This window comes from Cavia porcellus, unplaced genomic scaffold, assembly GCF_034190915.1.
Source record: "Cavia porcellus strain 051 isolate PalLab524CR breed Dunkin Hartley unplaced genomic scaffold, mCavPor4.1 scaffold_20, whole genome shotgun sequence".
Taxonomy (NCBI): domain Eukaryota; kingdom Metazoa; phylum Chordata; class Mammalia; order Rodentia; family Caviidae; genus Cavia; species Cavia porcellus.
The window spans coordinates 61,650,962-61,672,388 of record NW_026947503.1 but is presented as its reverse complement, the minus strand read 5'-3'; the positions used below and the strand labels follow the sequence as shown (position 1 = coordinate 61,672,388).

The 21,427-nt window shown below is 49.2% G+C and overlaps 1 protein-coding gene across 4 annotated transcripts in view; it reads left to right on the top strand.

Annotated features, from left to right (window-relative positions):
• Positions 1-342: 342 nt before the first annotated feature.
• Lpin2 (lipin 2) overlaps positions 343-21,427 on the top strand; it is a 67,492-nt gene continuing 46,407 nt past the window's right edge. Inside the window, exon 1 of one of the 4 annotated variants that reach the window (XM_003464445.5) lies at positions 343-561. Coding sequence is in view for 3 of the 4 variants with exons in the window: in XM_023562721.2 (XP_023418489.1) it covers positions 21,045-21,134 (90 nt within the window). In the remaining variant the exon portion in view is untranslated. Of the gene's footprint in view, positions 562-20,836; positions 21,135-21,427 lie in introns of those variants that run through there. The other 3 variants (XM_023562721.2, XM_063231902.1, XM_013146701.3) reach the window with 3 other exon arrangements.

Here is a 21,427-nt window from a genome sequence, read left to right as displayed (position 1 = left end):
CCGGTTTTGCACTTTATTCTTTTTGGGTAACTGGGTTTCAAGTCCTGCGTGACGCATTACAGGGTTGCTATGGAAACTAGAATAAACTTTTTTTTTAACTCACGCTCCCGAGTTCCCGCAGGCCCGGACCGCGCGCTGCGGAGCGGAGTGGGGGAGGGGCGGGACTCCGGGGGCCGAGCCTGAGGGGCGGGGCGTCGGGCCGCGACGGCGGGGCGCAGGCCGGAGGGGGCGGGGCCTGGGCCGACGAGGGCGGGACGCAGGCTTGAGGGGAGGGAGGAAATGTAGGAGGGGCGTGTCTGGGTGACGGGGCGGGGTGCGAGGTCACGTGCCTGGGGCGGGGCTTGCGCGCCCGCCGCCTGCCGCCCGCCCGCCGCCGCGTCCATTCATGAGGGCCGCCCGGCTCGGCTGCGGCCCGCGCGGCTTCTCGGCAGCGGCGGCGGCGGGTCTCTGGCCCCTCGTACGCCCCTGGCCGGCCCTCGCCGCCCTTCGCTTGTCGCCGTCTCTCTCGTCCGCCTGGCCGTCCGCCCGTGAGCGCCGGCGTAGGTCCGGAGCGCTGCTCAGGTGTGGACGCCGTCCGCGGTGGGTGAGGGGGCCGAGTGGGTTCCCGCGCGCCACGTATACGCGGCCCGGCCGCCGCCGCCACACCGGCTGGCTGGCCGCAGCGGGTGACGGTCGCGGGGCGGGTGGCGGGCGCGTGACCGGGCGGGGGCGTCGTCCTCCCCGGGTCCGCGAGGCCCGGCCAGGACGAGCGTTCTCCCCTCACCGTGCGCTGACCGGCCCCGCGGAGACCCTCCGGGGACCAGAACCAGGTCGAGACCTAGTTCTCGGGGAGCTTCTCTGGGGTCCCCTGGGTGAGCTAGCAGACCTCCTTGCAAATGGGGGCGGCGCTGCCTGACATAATTACGCCGGCGGCCCTGGGAAGATCACCGCGGCTCCCGGAAAGTGCTGGAATCCTAGTACTTGGGGAGAAGGGGTCGGGAGCTTCGGGACCAGCCGCCAGTGTAATGATTCGTGTGCGTTTGGGGCTTGGCCCCCCCCCCCATTTTTTTTGTTTTTGTTTTTTGTTAATCAAAAGACTAGTCTCTCGCCTTGGTGCCAAACCAGGCCCCGCTGAAGTGTTTGCCCTGCAGTCGTGATGCCAGGGAAGTGTTCGCGTTGACTGAAACCCAGCCTGGCTGCTTAACGGTTCGGCCAACAGAGTCCAGTTGGACGTTTTCGGGCTGTTTACGTCATTCAGTGGCTCGCGGTGGACACCTTGATGGCCTGCTGTCGTTTTTTTTCAGTGACTTAGTGACCTGCGCGCGCCAGGGGCTGCCGCCAGGGCAGGAGTGGAAGAGACAAGTAACTTGGCCTCCTGGGCTGGTCCTCCCTGTGGGCATCCTCGCTCTGCCCAGGGATGGCCACCTCGGGCTGGGCCCAGCCAGAGGGCAGGAAACACCTGTGATCCCAGCACTCTGGGAGGCCGAGACTGGAGTGCTCAGGTTCAAGGCCAGCCAGGGCAACCTAGTGACCTGACAGAGACCTGGTCTCAGAACACTCCTCAAGAGGTGTGTGACCAATGATGGTAGACATAGCCCAAGGATGCAGGGACAGGTTCTGCATTGGTTTTGGATGGCGCAGTTGAGAATCCACAGAGCGGTGGTGTGAAGAAGAGGATCTGGAAATGGGAGCACTGGAAAACCCTTGAAGGCAACAGCAAAGCACTGTTAGGAAGCAAATAATAGGGTCAGCGGGGCCTCCTTTCCTCTGTTGCTGTGTGCTCATGGCAGTAAAAGCCCGTTGTAATTTTGGGTTTACCAACCCGCCTGTCACTCCGCCTAACTCAAAGGGCTCCAAGCCCTGGAAGGTAAAGGTCCTGCAGCTGCCCAGGCCAGGCCGCCTTGGTGAAGGTTGGTTCCATGGGACTGGGAGGTAGCAAGCAGTCTGTCCTTCCCTCTCAGGGACCCTGAAGCTGGTGGCTTCCTGTGTGAGTCCACTCAGTGGCCTCGGGATGGATCATGTCGTCAAAGGTTAGATGAAATTGGTGAACGGAACAGCGGACATTTTGTGATATTTAGTTTAAATATTACTGTTTGGTGTGACTATGGCCTGGTTCTCTGTGTCAGCAAATAGTTTCATACAGATGAGAAGAGTAGCAGGGAGCTGGGACATACCTTGATCCAAGGCAGACATAATGGCCTTAGCAACCTCAGGGAGGTTTTCTTGAAGTCTGACTTAAATATGTCCATCTTTAGTAGTTTTGGTTTTGGTTTTAGTTTTGGTTTAGGCTTTTTGAGATAGGGCCTCAGTATGTAGTCTGGGCTGGCCTTGAATTTACTCTGTAGCCCAGCCTGACCTTAAACTCAAAGTGATTCTCCTGCGTTAGCCTCCTGAGTGCTGGGATTACAGACAAGTGCCACCACACCTGGCTTGTCCATCTTTCAGTCCTTTCTTTTTCTCTGATCCCAGAAGTTGTCACTGTGTGTGTGTGTGTGTGTGTATGTATGTGTGTACCTGTGCTGTCAGTTGGTAAGCAGAGCTTCGTTCGGTACCTTTGATTTTTCTGTTTTTAACTGTATCTGACTTCCTTCACTGCTAAGTCAGTCATAGACTTCCTGCCAGGCCCAGGACTTCTGGACTATCATTTGCCTTCTTCATGGTGAAACAACTAACAAGTTGATAGGTAGGGTATGGTAGCAGAATCCCATGTAAGTTATGTGTCCTTAGAACTCGGAAGAGTTTGAAGATATGTAGTACAGGTTGGAGCAGTGATGTGACTACATCTTGGTCACAGGATACTTGAAAAGCTGTCTTGGTGGCTTCACTGGTTTTGGCTCCCCCGCCTGCTTCACGTGTGAGGCCCTCACAGGTTCTAGACCAACCTTCGAGGGCAGGGGATGGCCTTGTTCCTGGGTCCAGGCAAAGTCACGGGTGTCACTAGGCATTGTGGCTACCTGGGTAGGCGGCCTAAATGCTGCCTATGCCACCCCAGCCTCTGCTGTTGTCACCTGGGCCTATGTAGCAGGAAGCCTGGGCCAGGTGGCCTGGTGCTAGCTCAGCTGCCTGAGGCTGCAACAAGGGGGTGAGAGGAGGGGTGAACTCTTAAAGCCTTTTTGGGGTTCAGATGATACAATAAACACTTTCTCTATTTTGGCTCATTGAGTACAGGTAAGAGTCTTTAAATACTGAATTTTGGTGACTTGTCAGTTTGTTACTCAGAGATGAGGAAGAGGTGAGAATTCCTTTACCTACCTTTGTTTGACCTCAGGCTGAGGTAGTTTATGTAACCACGAGAATTTTAAGCTATTATTTAGGTTAACTGGATGCTGGGGAGACCATATAACTGAATTAGAAAAGGTTAGCAGGTCAGGGGCTGCCAGAGCGTGACCTTGTAAACCCATTTGGATTGCGGTGCCTTTTGCGGTAACCTTTGAATTTAGAGCTCTATTTAGTGCTCATGTTCATTTGTAGTGCTTATTTTCAGCATGAACTCTCCAAATTAGGTTTTTCTATCTGTCTCCTGAACATTGGTCGCAGAGAGCTGGCCTTGTGATGGGTCCTCCCCTTGCCTGCCCATGCCACTCATCAGTTTAGAAAGTCTTTGCTTCTGCATATAATTGTGTGAAAAGAACCAGACATTACCTTACATGCGTCTCTGTTGCCTTTATTTCATTCCATATCCTTGTTTTCTTTTGATGCCAATTCCCTTACTTGAATTTTATTGTTAATGATGTATTTGTCTCAACTGCCCCCCCCCCTTCAACCAGGCAGCCCATAAACAACATTTGAACAGTAACTTACAAATTCGAAGTGGTTTTCAACTCTCATAATCTTTTGTATCTTCCCTGTGCAAGAATCTAGCGGGTTCATTCTGCTGCCTCAATTGACTCTGCCTCCGGGTCCAGCACCTGTGCCTGTGCTGTTATCTTTACCTTGTGCTTTTGGTTTGCTTGGATTGCTGGGAAGTCCATCTGGCTTTCCTAGAATAGCTGTGGATCCTACTAGGGTGAATAACTGTTGTCTCTGCAGGTTTTCTGACCCTCCCTTTTGGGCAGAGACAGTTTGCCTCCCTCACTTTCTGCAAATGTTGAACTAAGGGGAAACAGAGAGGGTGACAGGAAGTGGGATGGAAGTTGCAGGAAGCTGGCCTTGCTGGCTTGGCAGCTCCAGTGGAGAAAGTAGGTTTGGTTTTGTCATGTTTCATTTTGAGGGCTGGGTTGCTAAGTTGCCCAGCCTGGGCTAGAATGTAAGGTCCTTCTGCCTGAGCCTTCCAGGCTCTGGGAATGTGGGTGTGAAAGCATTTGAGGAGAGAAGAATATTTACTATGGGCACCTGTGCAGTCTTGTAATCCACAAACGAGTCCCCAAACTCAAGTTCAAAATATGAGGCAAAAACATTTAAAAAGCAGTGCTGATTTATTTTATCTTGGGTCCAGCGACACAGTGCAGTTGGAGATTGCAAAAGCTGTGTGTTGCTCCTCTATACTTGCCGCCTTTAAGTACCTATCACAATTTACAAAGTAAGGGGGTATGGGCATGGATCAAGAAAATTGCTAATGAGGAACACCTTTATTTTCCTTAGAAGGTAGAGATCTAGCAGTAATTAACAATCTTTGTCAGCTTATTCTAGCACCACATCTGTTATTTGTAGAGGGCAATAATAGTTAACATATCAATAGGTAAGATTTTTAGGGATTTATAATTCTTTTTTTTTTTTTGGTCTGTTTCATTTTTATCGGTACCGGGGATCAAACTGCCTACTTGCAAGGCAGGTGCTTATGCCGCTGAGCTAAATCCCCAGCCTCGGATTTACAGCTCTTTACAGCGGGGAGCATTGATTAACATATCAATTAGGTCACCCGGAGGAAAAGAAAAAACCAGAACAGTAGGCCACGTTACAGGTATTTTGGTATAATACGAATATAATGAAGCTCTTTTTGCTAGTGTACAATATGCAGTAGGGCCGCAGGCCAGACAAGATCTATAGATGTAAATCAGTTGCCCAGAGGGCTGGGGGGGGGGGTCTGGAGCTGCAGAGACCTTTATTTGCAGCTGTTGGAGGCTTTCTTGTGATCAGGTGGGTGCTGACTCATTGTTTTAACTTTCTTGGCTTGGTTACTTGTTGGGTTAGTTGATAGCCCTAGGAAGAAAAAAGCCTAGGCCAACCTAGAGAAGACTGATAGAGATAATCTTGGGTAACTTTGTGTCCCAGAGTTGCAGTCTTCTTAAATGTACAATTTTTTTTTTTTTGAGACAGGGTCTCTATGCAGTTCAGGCTGGTCTCCAACTCACAACGATCCTCCTGCCTCCTGCCTCAGCCTCCCAAGTGCTGGGAGTACAGGCGTGAGCCACCACGCCTGGCTAAATGTACAATTTTTAAAGTTACCATTTTCCTTGTCTCTTTTGTACTGATGTTTATATCTTCTATGCTACATAGGTTTCTTTTAATGAAAAAGCGTTAGAATTATAAACAAAAGTTTGTTGGTTAATCTGGGACTGAAATGTATGTAGAAGCCTTTTTTTTTTTTTTTAACCTTTTTTTGTAAACTAGAATTATGTGATGGCCAGGGTAGGTCTGTTCTTTTCGGTGTATATAAGGTGAAGCTTACCGCTTCTGGCCAGACAGATCTGGCCAGCCATCCTAGAGACTTACTGTTTAACTTCAAAAAGAGAAGTGCCCAGAATGTAAAGAGGCTTTAACAGGTCTTTGCAAACAGTCTATTCAGTGTAAAGTGATTTGGCCAGGGTGGTGGCGCACATCTGTAATCCCAGCAGGTGGGATGCAGCGGCACGAGGATCCTTGTGAGTTAGAGACCAGCCTGAGCTATGTAGTTCAAGGCCAGTTTAAAACTATGTGAGACCCTACCTCAAAAAAAAAAAAAAAAAAAAAATATATATATATATATATATACACACACACATACATATACATATATATATATACACACACACACACACACACACACCATCAGATAAGGTAATATGAATTAAAACCTCTAAATTGGTGCTTCTTGAGTTGTACTGTCTTACGGTGTTACTGCTCACAATGGAGTCTGTAAACTCACAGTCCCCATAAAACTTTTCCTACAAACCAATCTAAGTCCAGAAGAGTTTGGACCTAGTACAGTGTTACAAGGGAATACAGTTTTGTGTCAGTATGGTAAGAGCTAATGTATTTTTCTTTATAAACATGTACCTACCTATTAAACTCGCCTAAAGTCTATTTACATTTATTTAGATGAATAATGCGTGCCTGTTTTTGACAGTGTAAGCTGTAACATCCGTGTATAGAAACTATGCAGGAAGAAGACTTAGGGTATTAACAGAAAAAGCTCCTGGTTTCGTGATTCCAAGGGTGCACTAAAAGCTTTATATAAGGAGGGACTAATCTTTCGTTGTGGCATTTTCTGAATCACTCACGTGAGTCATAAAGCTTACCTAAGTAGCATTATTTGCAAGGTATAAATTTGGGATTTGCTGTCCCTGACAAATCGACTCTGTCCACTGTCAGATTGTGCCAACAACTGCCACAGATTGGGAGTAGCCCTTGTGCTGTGCTGTGTTGTGAAAGCAGTCAGCATCACAGGTGCAGCTCGAATGATCCCTTTGACCAGACACCTGATGCCGCTCTACGCGGATTACTTCCTAGGGGTCCTGGCAGCCATGTGAGCACTGCTTCCTGGGTGTGGAGGCTACATCTGACAGATTCACCAAGGCCACTTGGCCCTGTGGCCACGCTCCCTCCCTGCTCCCTCACCCCACATTGTCTGGTTGACTGAAGCGAGTCTTGTGTGTTTACTTGACATCCCTAAATCAATTTCATGGTTGTGTTTTAACTTTTATTAAGTAGACCTGGAAAAACTCAGTATCAGCATCTATGAGCTTGTAGTTGGGCAACACCTGTCTCTCAAGGACCTGGAGTGCCACTGAGTCCTCACAGGTGCAGGCCAGTGTGCTGCGCCAGGAGAAGCCATCCAGGAGGCCCAGGCGATCTGGCCCCCTGCACTCCCGGGCCTGTCCTGGAAGGAGGTGGACGTTATGAGTCCCATGTTTCTCCCCTTCCCTTCCACAGCCGGGTCCTGTCACATGGCTGAGACATGGTGTCACAGGTGTCCCAACCTGTAGTTTCCACATAGCTTGAGCTAGTACTGCTTCAGACTCGGCCTGAAAGTGAGGCAGGCTGGACTTTGCCCTGGTGGTTTTGATGTCTTGGTCCGAGGCAGGGCCACCCTGGACAATGCAGAGGACAGTGCAGGGCTGGGCTCCCAGCCTCGAGGTTCAGAAGCCCTTGGCCCTACGTGGCGCAGGCCGCTGAAGGCATGCATGCAGCTGAGTGTCTGAACTTGTGTTTGAATCTGCACTTTTAGAGGCATCATTGACTGATGCCTGCATCTGTGGCTGAGCCTGTTTTAAGATGGCCTTCCTTACTGTTATTGAATGAATCAATGACTCCTCGGTGGGAGCGTCACATTAAGCGGAAGCGTGCTCCGCCCTTAGGGAGTGCAGGATCGTGAAAAGCGTCTGATACCCGCTCCTCAGTGGTCCCCCTTTGGTAGCATGGGCTTAGTCATACTTAGTGCCAGGATGTGCCTGGGCTCCAGTGTGTGTTAAACCACAGCCCTGAGAGGTCCAGGCCTGAGCACCAGGCCTAGCAAGAGCCAGCACAGTGGGGCAGAGGAACTGAGGGACTGTGCACAGTGCGAGTTCTGCAGGAAGCCGGCCAGAGCAGGACAGTCTCACAAGAGGACCCAGCAGGCCGGAGCTGCACGCCTGGCAAGATGTGACAGCAGCTCCAGAAAATGATTACTCTTCCGAGCCTGTGGTGCCATCATTGAGCGCAGAAGAGGAGGAGCAAGGCAGCTGTCCCATCTGCTCCCAAGCTTGGACCCAGAGGGTGGGGATGCCAGAAGCCACAGGTTCTCCCCACCACCCTTCACCTGCCAAGCCGCACACCAACCCAAGCCAGGTGGGGTACATTTCCTCTCCATGGGCAGCAGAGGTGCCAAACAGCTGCCTACCCTGATTGAGGACAGGGGCAGCCTCCTGGGGAAGGGCAATCCAGGCACAGTCAGCAGCCCCAGGAAAAATAATGGAGCAGGGCAGCCCCGAGGAAAGGTCATGGCTGTGGTAAACTACTACAAGGGCTTTACTCTAAGGTGACTCCTTTCGGGGGTCAGAGGAGGCCAGCGCAGCCCCCACGTGCTCGAGAGGGTGTTTTCTGGAGGAAAGAGTAAGCCTGAGCCACAGCACAGCTTCGGAACAACCTGAATCCAGGGTCTCCAGTCATTGTCTCCTACCACAACAACTAATAAGAGACTGCTGAAGACCCCATGAGAAGGCCAAGGCCAAACCTGGAGGACACAGGCTCTGTGCTTAATGGTGAGAAGCCCATCTGGGGCTTTCAGAAGCGGCTGGGTCCAAAAGGGCTGGCGTTCTGTCTTGACTCAACTTGGGCCTCTACTCTACCAAGTCACACAGCAGAGTCACCCAGCAGAGGCCAGTGTCAACATCCAATTTGTCTTTGATATTATCATTGTTGCTGATTTTGTTTGTGTAGCAAGAAGGAATAGTAGTTGCTATTAGTTGGTGTTCTCTGTATGCAAATATCTGGATTGCCTTTGTGTCATTAACAATACCCAAGCCCTTCCCAGGGAACTGGCACTGAAGCACTTCTACTCTCACCTCCCTTCCTAAATTCACAGGGACATTTGGATCCTGGGAGGAGGCAGAGGCCCATGGTTAGCCACGCCCATGGTTGGTTAGTGTAAAATGGACACTAACTAAAGAGGTCTTCATATACCAGCAAAACTATAATCAGCCTGCAGAACTCAGCACAAAACAAAAGCACAGAAGAATAAAAACATGAGAAGACAAGAATACAAAATGCCTCCCAGAACTCCCAATTCCCTAAGAGGTGATCCATGGGCCATCAAAGGGGAGCAGATTAAAAGCCACAAAGCTGAATTATGAGATAAGAAAAGGAGATAAAAAAGCAGTAAGTTGCTTGGGAAGAAGAAACAACTGAACTGTTAATGGTCATAATAAGCAAAACAATCAGTGAGTTCACTGACAACACTAATAAAAAGCAAGCAGAGCTAAATGAAATGATACAAACATGAACAACCACTTTATTAGCAACGACTTACATTAAATGTTGCCAAACAATCCAGGGGATTAAAAATCCTGTTAAAAGTGGCCAGCGTGAGGTCAGTGTCAGAACTCGAAGGTGGTGCTGGTGTTGGTGACCAGTTATTCAGAAATACCTTAAAAACAAGGGGGCATGAAAAATGGCTCCAAGAGCTCTAGATGATGCCAAAGAGACCAATCTAAGATTGACTGGAACTCAGTAGTAAACCGCAAGACAACACAAAGGACATTACAGAAAAATCTGTTTCCAGAAACAATAGCAGAAAACTTTCCCAATCCAGGAGGAAATTCTAACATAGAGATAAGTGAAGCATGTAGAACCTCCAGCCCCAAACAGCCACTCAGAAAATGACCCGTCCACAGCACATCTGGAAGCCTCAGAAGTCCACCAGGATGGGATCAAGGTAAACCTGTTAGAATTATAGCACACTTCTCAGCATAAACCTTAAACCTGGGAGCGCTTTGACGAAGTGTTTCAAGCCCTAAAGGTAAACAACTGCCAACCCAGACTGATATATCTGGCAAAGCTCCCAAAATTGATGGAGAAATAAGATCTTTCCATGATGAAGAGTACCTTAAGAAACTCACGACCACTGAACCAGCAACTCCAAAAAATTCTCAAGGATTCCTAGAAAGGGACAGCAAAGCCAACAATACCAAAAGGTCCAGCAGAAAGAATATACCAGGCAGGACGAGCTATTAAGCAGAAGGGGTGGGGGGAGGGGTCAGCAACAGGCAAAAGGAAGTAGCTAGAGAGTTGTAGGAGTATTAAGTCTCCTCATATAGAACATGGAAGTTAGTTTTGTTTCGTTTTTATTTTTCGCCATACTGGGATTGAACCCAAGGCCTTCCCTCTAAATGACATCCCATCCCTTTTTTGAGATAGGGTCTCAGTCCCTCAAGCTGGCTTGAATTTGTGGCCTCCAGTCAAAATCCCAGAGTGCTGCCATTTAGCACTGTCAGGGTCTGTGATGGGGAGGGAGGGGAGGTGGAGGGTACTGCCTGAGTAAGTGACAGGCAAGGGAGATATCTTAAGAGTTTCTTCTGTGCTTGTATTTTTAGCGTAAGAGTATGTGTCATTGGAAGGATTTTTTTATGCCAAAAAGAGGAAAGTCATTTTATGTGCTTGTTCAGACTTTCTTCTTTGACCTACAACTTTTATGTTTAGTGTCAGCTTTGGCAACTTTTTATACAGATCTTGTGTGCTGCATGTGTTTATGAATTTGAGCCATCTATGGCTATACAACTGCTTTGCACAGGACAGGGGTAAGTAAAGCACAATCTTCGTACGTCAATACCTCAGATTGTGAATGCTTCTGTTCTCACACAATTTGATTCCTGAACAGAAGGGTTGGGCAAAATGTTGCTTCTGTCCATGAACTCCACATTGGGTGACGAACACAACCATGGCCATCTTCCCCAGAATTGTGGGACAAATTAAGTTCGTGGACTGAGGTGCCACTAAATCTAAATATGACTCCTAGAAAGAGTCATATTGACACCCAAAGCTCTAGCCCGGCGAATTAGTACTGGAACAAAATTTTTGCATTAAAATCTGTGCAGATCAGACTTGAAGATTCAGAGCAGTTGAGTACCAAGGTACCAAGGTTACGTCCTGAGGTCCTAGTAGTTAAAGTGTCACTTGCTCTTCTTGGGAGAATGTTATTCAGCCTGTGGGAACATTTTCCAGGAACTTCTGCTTTAGCACCGTGTCTCATGACAGTAATTCTTTTCTTCACATCCCCTTTTATTAATGTATATCAGTTATACAGAAGATTAAGCTGGAGATTTAGTTCAGCGATATACGCGCCTGCCTGGCAAGTGCGAGGTTGTGGGTTCCATGCTTGGTACCAGAATAAGGGGTTGTGTTTCAACAGATTTGTACATTCAGGCACATAGTGTACCTTAATCATTTTTACCCCGTACACCCTGTCTGCCCTCCTATTTCACTTCTTTCTGGGGAGTTCCTTGCATATAACAAGTTCTGTTCATATCCATTCCCCCGTTTCCCACCCTTACACTCCCTTTATCTTGCCTAACAGTCTTCCTTCGCCCTTGTCATCTTTTTAAAAGGTGCTTTTAGTCATATCAGTCTTCTGCCAATCAGAAAGAAACCCTCAGGAAATAATTTTTAGATTACAGCTGGAGATTCCTGTTCAGACTTGTGTGACCGCTGAAGTTTCTGCTGGTTCCAATGTTTAATAACTTGGCGTCTGAGTCACCTTGATTCACTCCTGCTTTGTTTCGGAAGCGAGTGAGAGATTGGCAAAACAGCTTCAGGGTAGGGCAGCCCAGCCCTGCCTGTGGGGTCATGGCCCGGTCCTAGGGTGCTGTCAGCCAGGCCAGCACTTCCTGCCTGTTCTCTGTTGGGGTTGGTCATGGGCCTTCCTGACACATTTCCCCTCTTTTTAAAAATACTCTACCCTACACTTTCCTGTTTGGGGTTCTGTGGTGCCTCTACCTGCTCTCCATCATCTGGCAGCATCGTCCTGCTAGCCCGGGTTTGCAGCTTCTCTGCTTGCTCAGGATGTGAGCACTGCAAGGATCAGTGCTTGTCTTGTCAGCTGGGTCACCACTTAGCATCCTCCTGTGCCCCACACCTGGGGTGCCCTGGCCTGCATGCACAGTGCTGCTGCCCCAGCTCCTAGTGTTCTTTGGGGAGCTGTACGGATCCAGGCCACAGCCGAGCTAGCAGCAGAGGTACAGATGTTAGGGCGCAGTCCCCACAGCCTCTCCCTCTGCCCACCCCAGGCCAGGCTGGCTCTGGGTGGAGCTAAGATGGGCTGCCTACATTTCTGAAAATGCTCCTGGGATCTCCCTGGACCCTGGGCAGGGAATACCAGCTGGCTTTTGGGTGTCACTAGGGCAGGCACACTCTGCCCCACAGCCATCCTATCTTCCAGAGCCCCCCAGGCTACAGGTGGGATGGGGCTGCCTTCTGGGGATGCAGATCACCGCCTCTTGGCCCCATAGTCACCTGGCCAACCTGCACAGCCTGTATTATCAGCGATGCACATTCCCAGTGACAATGTGGTTTTGGGAAATGTTTGGAAACTCCTCTCATCTTCCCCTTGTTCTCAGAGCCTTGCACAGCCTCCCTTGTACTCAGTGGTGAAAAATCTCTGCCCTTCACAGCAGATAGGAGTTTGAAATAACAAAAAGTCCTCCAAAGCTGTATCCTGTGAGACATGTGTGGAAGACGTGGATTTCCTTTGTGTTTGGATTATTAGAGCTGTGACCCTAGAATGCACTGACTTTTATGCTGGGTCGCATCCGCATTTGAGATCATTCTTGAGAGATCTGTGTCAATGGAGTGGCTGCTATGGCATTCAGAAGTGGCAGATTCCTGTTGAGTAGGACTCTGTGGAGCACAGTTGTGACCAGCTTCCTGCCATGGAACATGGAGACGGGATTGTTAGGGTTGTGCATGCTGGCCTGGCATGTGCCCTTGGGGTGCTTCCGACTCATGTGCCTTGGTCCGTCCACTGTGCCTGACATGAGTTGGATGCACACTGTCTGTACAGAGGCAGAGCAGGATCTGGGGAGAGGACAGGTCAGGGCCCCCTAAGGCTGATGCGCAGCACTATGAACAGCACTGGGCACCAAGGTGTGCCAAGTCACGTGCGTCCTTTCCTGGGCCCCTGCTCAATAGGAGCCTGACAATCCTCTTGGAAGCCCCTGCTGTGCCTCAGTCTTGAGTATTCAGCGCTTGTTTCTTTGTTTGTGAGAAGGCAGAGAGCCATCTATTCAGGAGCAGGTCATTCCAGGGCCACCTGGCACACTCCTTGCCATCATCCCTGGATGGGTGCTGGGACCTGCATCCATGGGGCAGGCTATCAGCCTGGGTGTGGGGTGCTGGCGCGTGTGTCCCCAGCTGGCAGTGGCAGGGGCCCCTCTCTAATGGTGCTTCTGTGTCGGGCAGTGCTCCCAGGCATGCTCAGCAGTGGCAGGAGGCAGTCCTGGCTGTGGCAGCGATGGGGAAAGCTGTGGCATGTGGCTGTGGGAGGTTTGGAGAGCCACTGGTTCAGGCGGCAGCCATGCGCCTGACCCCACTGCTGCCTGCCACACCAGGCTGCCATGAAGGTGCAGCAGCTGGGGAGCCACTTGTTGCTCCACTGCATGCTGCCAAAGGTCTGAAAGAAGGGACACAGTGTGTCTGTCTGCACGGATTTGTGATACAGACAGCTGCTCCAGGCTGGAGTCAGGAGCCAGGCCTGAGGCGGTACGGGCACAGATCGGTTCACTGCTTTATCTCCATAGCAGCATCCTGTCAGCGTGGGCGTGCACGTGTGTGCCGCCTGCACGCGGGCTGTTTTCAGACAGCAGTTTGGACTAGAGTGGAGCTCTTTCTAGCAGGTCTTCTGACATGGACTGTGTGGCTGTGATGCGCATGTGTGTGCTCCGTGCATGTACTGTTGGTGTACACAGTAGTTCCCAAAGCTGAGAGGGATGTGAGTGCAGCACAAAAGACCATGGGACTGTCCTTCAGGCTTACACTAGAGCATAGCAGCTTGGTTTAGGAATCAGGGTTGATTGTGTGGATTTGTTTTGGTGCAGTGTGGTGCTTTTGACAGAAGAAGCTCCGTGGTACACAAGATACACAGAATGAAAGTTAGTGAGTTGTGGCTGCAGGATCATCGTAGTCATGGTGAAAACTAGGTTTCTATTTAGCAGAAAGCAGCATTCATGAAACTAGTTTCCATGGCAAATTATTTTACATAGAAGGGTACTTGAAGATAATACACAAATTTTCTTTCTGTTTTTGTGATACTGGGGATTGATCCCCAGGTCCTTGGACTGAGCTGTAACCATGGCCCTTAATTTATCAGTTTATTTCTTAATTTTGAGATGGATTCTCGCTAAGTTGCCCAGGCCGGATTGGGCTTCTTGTGATCCTCCTGCCTCAGTCTTCAGAGTGCAGGGATCTGCTTGTTCCCCACCCCAGAAGTACCCTACTACCAATGAAGGAAAGCAGTTTGTTTTTAGATGAAATTGAAGGCACTGACATTCAGTACTTGCTTAAGTGATATAACAAGTTAGCGATGGCGTAGGACTAGTAGATCATATTTATAGCCAAGAATTAATACACTGGTTTCCACTCTGAGTCATATTGGCATTAGGATTTCAATGAACATTTCACTGCATAATTTTCTTGCCATGATGAAACATTAATGCAAAACTTGTAACCATTTTCAATGTGTAATTTTAATTTTAGTGGCATTAATTATTTTTTAAATGTTTTGCAGACATCACCACTGTTGCCAAAACTTTTCCTTGACCCTGTCAGAAACTTTGTTGTCATTGAACAGTACTTCCCTGTTCAGCACCCCGTCTCCTGTTACCTCTAATCTGCTTGCTTCCCTTTCCCTGAGGGGGAGTCTTGCTGTCTTGTCTGGGTCTCAAATCCTGGACTCAGAGCTCTGCCTCAGTCTCCCCGGTGGCACCACTGCAGCTCGTTGCAGTCTCTTTCTGTTAGTGAATTTGCTTATCCTAGCTATCTGTGAGTGGAATCATTTGTTGTGTGTCTGGCTTATTCCACCATGCGTGTTTTCAGGCTCAGCAGTGCTGCATGTGCCAGGACTCGTGTTTCCACACCTAATACCCCAGTGCATTCTGCTGCCTGCTTAAGGTGACCTTTGTGTGTTTCCTCCTTTGGGCTCCTGTGAGCAGTGCTGCTGTGGACATGACTGTACACACATCTGTTCCAGGCCCTGTTTTTAGTTCTTTTGTGTAACTGCCAAGGGAGGGATTGCTGGGTTACATGGCAGTTCTGTGTTCTGCTTTCTGAGAAACCTTCAAACCCTTTTCCACAGCGGCAGCGCTGTTTGCATTCCCACTAACAGTGCACCAAGACAGTTTCTCTGTTCTTTGCCAGTACTGCATTTCCTTGTTCTTTTACTGTGGCCATCCTAGCAGGTGTGAGGTAGTATCTCATCGGGTTTGGTGATTAATGGTGTCATCTTCGTGTACGTGTTGGCTGTTTATATATCTTCTTTGAGAGACCTTTATTCAAATCCCTTGCCCATATTTTAAGGTGTTTTTTGTTGTTGAATTGTAGCTCTATATATTTTGGATATTGAACTCTTGCCAAATATATGGCTTGCAAATAATTTTCCATAGATTGTCTTTTTTTTGATGCAAAAAAGTTTTACATTTTACTTATTTTTTAATTAAGTTTATTGTGGCGTTTTTTGGTATAATGATCACATTCATTATAGAGAATTGGTGCAAAAGTTTTCAATGTTAATGATGTCCAGTTTATCTGCTTTTTCACTCATGTTCTTGGTGTCATATCTAAGAATTATTGCAAAATCCAAGATCATGATGGTTATCCATGCGTTCTTCTAAGAGCTCTTATGTTTATATTATTCATCCATTTTGGTCTAATTTTTGTGTGTGCTCTGACTTCCTTCTGAAAGGAAGCCCGCTGTCTCAGCACCATCAGTCTGTTGAAGAGACTGTTCCTTCCTGTTGGAATTGATTGTATCCTTGTCACAGGTGGTGGGTTATTTCTGGACTCTCAGTTCTGTTCCACTGTTTGCTGTGTGTGTCTTTATGCCACTACTTCATTTTTTCATCATTGTGCCTTTAAAATAAGTTTAGAGCCAGAGATTTGGCTCAGCGGCATAAGCGCACGTGCAAGCGCACGGACATGGGTTCTATCCCCCGAACCAAAAAAATAAAATTAAGTTTAGAAATTAAGAAATACAGTCGTCCACCTGAACACTTAGCTTGAACACTTAGCTTGAATTACCTACTCCATTTCATATTCAGAAACTGACTGACCTGTGGAAACCTGAGTGACAGTTTGTTGCGAAGGCTATTGATGTTTATACTCACTCGCCAGCCTGCTTCAGGAGCCCTTCCCTTCCATGTGGATTGGGCGTCGTCACCCTGGCACTTTCTCTGGTACTGCTGCCTGTGGATTGCCTCTTGGCTGCATGTGCGCTGCTGCTGAGGACAGGGTTAGACCTTGCCAGCCTGGCGCCCGAGGGTAGCAGCATGACCCACAGTGCATGGGTTGTCTTCACTGGTGTAGTCCCAGGGTGTGTGTTAATCCTGCATGCGAGGATTATAAAACTGAACGTTACTGCTTTCTTCTCTGTGTGTCATGGTAGAACTTTAAATCAAATTAGGTAGATTCAGCTTCTGAAAACAATAATCTAAGAATTCAGATTTTTTAGAATTTAAATTTTACCAGAAACTGACCTATATGTAACATTAGAATTTCTTAAATATTGTGAAAGTGAGTTCCTTAAGTTATTATTCCCTTTGCAGAATATATTAGTCACTGTGTTCCTGATTTCCTGAAGAACACAAGTAAACCTGTGTGCAAGAATACAAACCATTTCCCATTCTGGGCAATTGTTAGCGGTGGGATGCAATTAGAGGTGGAGAAGCTCAGAAGTTTGAGAGAAGAAATCGAAGTGAGAGCTCACTGCGGGGTGCAGGTCAGGCTGTAGACTGGTCATGTCCGCTGCACGCTGGCATCCGTCCACCTGGCAGGACAGTGAGTACGGCAGCACTCGTGGCTGCTTGGCTGGCAAAGTGGACATCAGCAGTGTGGCCATGAGCTGGGCTCCGCAGTCAGTGAGACCTGGGTGTGTGCAGTCACCAGGATCTCTTGCTTCACCAGCCGCTGTGTGGGCAGGTGGCTTCTCTCTTGGGTCCTCGAGAATTTATTAGTACTGTTTGTGAATTACCATGTGTCCCAGGAACCGCACTTCCGGAAGGTCACCACCGAGTGCCTGGTTTCCATGTACAGTGGTGGATTTTGTACCACCTCAGGAGCAGGAAGGAGAGTCCTAGCTAATGACCAGTATTTTAAAATGCAAATTTTAGGTATTGTTGGGAAGAGGTGGAAGAAGTCATGGTCCCCAAACACTGCAGCCGTCTCCAGTGTTTCAAGTGGTCAGGGACGGATTGTCCACCCAGCAGGCAGAAGGCTTGGCACTAACAGCAGTGTGGCACTAGCAGCCAACAGGCTGGATCCCCAAGGAAGCTGTCCCGTGATGTGATTTGTGATGGTTACTGTTCCGCTTTCTTTGAATTCTGTCAGCGGAAGGACAAGCTCTCGTTCTTCTGGTTTCCCAGGCCAGCTTCCCTCAGCTGGTTTCTGACGTGAATAGGAAGAGGCCCCCTGTGCCCAGTCCCAGGCCTCTGTCGAGATGCGGAGGGGGCCCTTACTCGGCATTAATGGCATGTAATTTATTTCTAGAGAGAGGAAAGTGCCACACTCCAATTACTGTGTTGTTGGACAGCAGTGGACTTGGTGTAGCAGGACTACGTGATTTTAAATGAAATAAGGTGACAGAGCTGCAGCTAGTGCTCTTAGCCTGTCGCTCCTGTGCATCACCTGCAGGCTGCTCATTCAGAGAAGAAGCAGGGGACCATGGGCATTGACACAGGACGGTCTCAGAGTTAACAGGTCCCCAGCAAAGCAACCCAGGCCCAGCAGCTCTGCCTGAGCAGGGCTACTTTCTGCTGGTGTTGGCTGTGTGAACCTCAGTGCTTGTGGGTGCCCGGCTCAGTCTTGCCTGTCTCGTCCTGACAGACTAAGGGGAAGCTTAGTCTAAAACAGTTGCATTGGGCTGGGGACTTAGCTTAGTGGTGCAAGGGCCTGCTTCACAAGCACAAGGTCGTGAGTTTGATCCCTGGCACAAAAAATAATAATAAAATAAAACAGTCACGTCAATGGGATCAGACCTTGGAAATGTGCTTGGCCTAGGCTCCCTAACCCAGAGTGTGCAGCCTGTTTTCTAAGGGTGTCCTAAGCCAGAAATGTGATCTATGAACCCTTTAATTTGATAGAAGGAAACTTTGGCCAGTCACTGTTGTCAGGTTGAAACATGGACCTATCACCAAAGGTGAATAAGGAGTCTTCCCTGAGGTTTGTGTCCTCTGACCTCAGAAGACATCCTGTCTTCCCTCTCCGTTCCTGTGTGGCCACCGATGCGCAGATCAGTGGGCCGGCCTGGGGCACCGTGAGCACGTTGTGCAGTGCCAGGCCCTGGGCGGGACATACCACCGTCAACTGGTGACCGGTCACCCCTCCGGGGGCAGGGACAGGGCTTTCCCTGCCAGTCCCTGTCTGGCTATGGGTCCCTTTGGGGCTGTTTTCATAGTTACAGAAAGATACACATAGTGTATTTCAGCACTTAGGGAACTGTGTGACTGTTAATTCAAAGAAAATTTGTGTCAATTTTGTGGTCCTTTTTCAGGCAAGTCCCTTGGTCATAAAAATGCAGAACTGTCCCTGAGTTAATTTCTCCACTGTGGGATGCTTATGGTAGAGATTATGAAGTTGCTTGTAACTGAGGCCTTAAAAATATTTTTGCCATGATTTTTTTACTAGTGATTAAAAATGTGTCACCTTCGTTGGTAATGGAGGCGGTGTTGCTATTCCATGATGTGGCCACTAGGGGGAGGGCGGTTGTTTTTGTGTTCTATCACAAATGGTAACAGGTGGCAGGGTAAACACATCTCTGTTGAGCTAACTCGGCACACCTTCAAATAAGGAAATTTCAGGTAGTGAAGTTCTGAGCAGCTCCTTACACTTAACAATTCTTTCAGCTTCATCTTCTGTGCTTCAGGGATCGGTAGTGGGGAAAGCAAACAGGAAGGTCTGCATTTTACTTAGAGTTGTTATCACTTGTGGATCTGAGTAAGTGGTAATCCTGGCTTTTTGGTCTTGTTTCTCTAAGATAGAATATTTTGAAAAATTCATGACTTAGAAAAGATAGCCTTCAGCTCACCTTTAAAAAGAAAAATCATTGAAGTTGCTTTACCAAGTAAAAGGTTTTTTCCAGTTAAATTTAGCCTGTTACTTTCACTTTAGCCTGGAGAGAAGTCCGATGATACCTTCCTTTGAAGTTGTTTGTGGCTTTAACATCGATCAACTGGCAAGTGCCACGCAGGTGGGGCTGGTACGGAACACTGGGTCCCGGCTGGAGGTCAGGTCTCTGCTGGGTCAGCACAGAGGCCGTAGGTGTGCCTGGTGGTGACAGTGACGCCTGGGCGATGAGCTCACCTCTCATGGTCCAAGATGCATGTTCCTGCGGGCACAGCGTTCTGTGAATCATCGTCCATGACCCAAGGCCACACAGGCAGGAGGCCCAGGGGCTGCTGGGGCCACAAGTGGACCAGCCCTCTGCCCCTGGGCTGCCGCCCCTCCTGATTCCTGTCAGCTGCCTCCCCTGTGCCTGGCATGTCCTCCTGGGGTTGCGGCTGAGCCAGATATTGGGAGGACTCTGCCAACTAAGTGGGTGACATGTCACCCACCTGCTGGCCTGCCCTCTGTGCCTCAGTTTCCTTCCATTTGCAGTAGGTTAAGATAAGACTTTTCTTTCTCTTTCCCACCTGGCCCCTCCCACAGTTGCTCGCCCTCCTGCCTGCCACGTGCACGAGCCTCACATCTCTGCACAGGTTCCAATGTCTCCTTTTCCCTCGATTCATTCCGCAGGGTGTTGGTCTTGCCCGTTGCATCCTTGCCTTGACCTCCTCATTTCCTGCTCCACTTTTCCCCACATGCAGTACTCACTGTAAGGTTTTTGGGATGCTGACACCAGGGACCCCGCTGCAGTGGTGGAGGAGGCCAGAGGGCTGCGTGGCTGGGCGCCAACCCCACCCTGCCCCTGCCCGTCAGGTGGCTCAGCGAGTGGGAACCTGTGTCAGCTGCAAGACAATCTCTCCTGTTTCTAAGGGATTAAATTAGGTCTTAACTCTGCCACTCAGAATCATTTTGCTCTGTGGTTTGGTGTTGTGCTGCTGTATCAAACACTCCACCCCCTTACTTGGCCAGACATTTGGAATCTGGTCTGTTTATGGAATTTGGAGGTAGAAGAGGGCTTCACTGTACCCTGTGGGTGGTGCTGGGCCCTGTCCCCCACCCGATAGGCAGCCTGGTGTCCTTGTCCTTGTCTCTTCCTGCCCATCACAGGATCTCTGGCCCTGGAGCAGCGCCAGGTGTGCGCCAGTGGTCAAGTGAAAAGAATAGGGGGAAACTGTAATATCTGGTTTAACACGGCGGTATAAAAATGTGATCATTTAAAAGGTGTTGTATATAAAAATGTTTGAGTTATTTCACCTTTTTTCACCCTAATCTGCAAATTCAGAGGCCAACTTCACCTGGAGCACCAAGCAGTTGGTGCGCAGAGGTACACGACCGCCCATGGTTGGCGGCGGCTGTGGTGAACAGGCAGTGCTGGAAGATGGCTTGAGTAAAGCAGATTTAATGTGAACATGTGAGACAGCTTGTCTGTGTGCTGCATGTTCCAGGCTATTGAAAGAATTGAGCTAAAGCTACTTGAGGGTGACATGCGAGGCACTCCAGGGCTATTGGTGATGTGCACTGTCATACTCTGGAGGCACAGTCAGCGATGTTTGTTATTTACAGTGCTGAGCACCCTGGTCTCAGAGTCCTGAAAAAGACTGGGTCATGCCCGTGTGATGCAGTGAAGATAGCCAGGAGCTGGGCTCCCTGGCTGGCTCTGGGAAAGCCCTGGCCCCCAGAAGAGATAGGATCACGTGTGATTGCCTTTCCATAAGTAAAGCTGTTGTGATTTCTGAAAGTGAGAATGTGATTGCTTTGGGGAATCATTAACTCAATCCCTGTCCTGTGATGGAAGCAGCAGTGGCTGTCCTGTGATTGGGCGGGACCAGGAGCCTATCTGTGTAAAAATACAGCTGGGTGTCCCAGGCCATGCTTATCTCCTCAGAGCAGGGGTTGGGTGCTCTGAGCAAATCGCACTGGTGAAGTTGTGTGTGCATTGCTTTTTTTCTTGAACCATTTCCTTTCAGTTTACCTCTGTCCCAGCATCTGCTAAGAGCAGTGCTCAGCTGTCAGCAGAGCACTTTCCGTTTTGAGGGCCCCTTGGGCTCGGGGAGGAGACATGCTTCACGGGCCGCTGCCACCCTAAGATGTTTTACTTAGATGATGACAGTGAAGAGGAGAGCGCCGTCAGCCAAAGCGGACGTGGTTACCACGGCAAGGCCCCTCCGGGTCTCCTGGTGAGTGCCTGGCCTGTCCCAGCAGGTGTGCAGTTCCTTTGAGTGCTGCTGCATGCCCGGCTCCGGCCCTGGACAGTGCAGTGCTGCAGTGCGCTGGACAGACTTTACGTCCTGGGCTACCCGCCTCTCCCGTGGCTCTGTGCTAGTCTCTACCTCTTCCTTTTGTTGGTATTTAACAAGTCACAGCTTTCTAGCTGGGAGAGAAACTGAAGTTGCTTTAAACAGAATTTTAAAAAAAAAGAGTTCAAAGTAATGTATATGGCGAGGCTTGGTGTCATATGCCTTTAATCCCC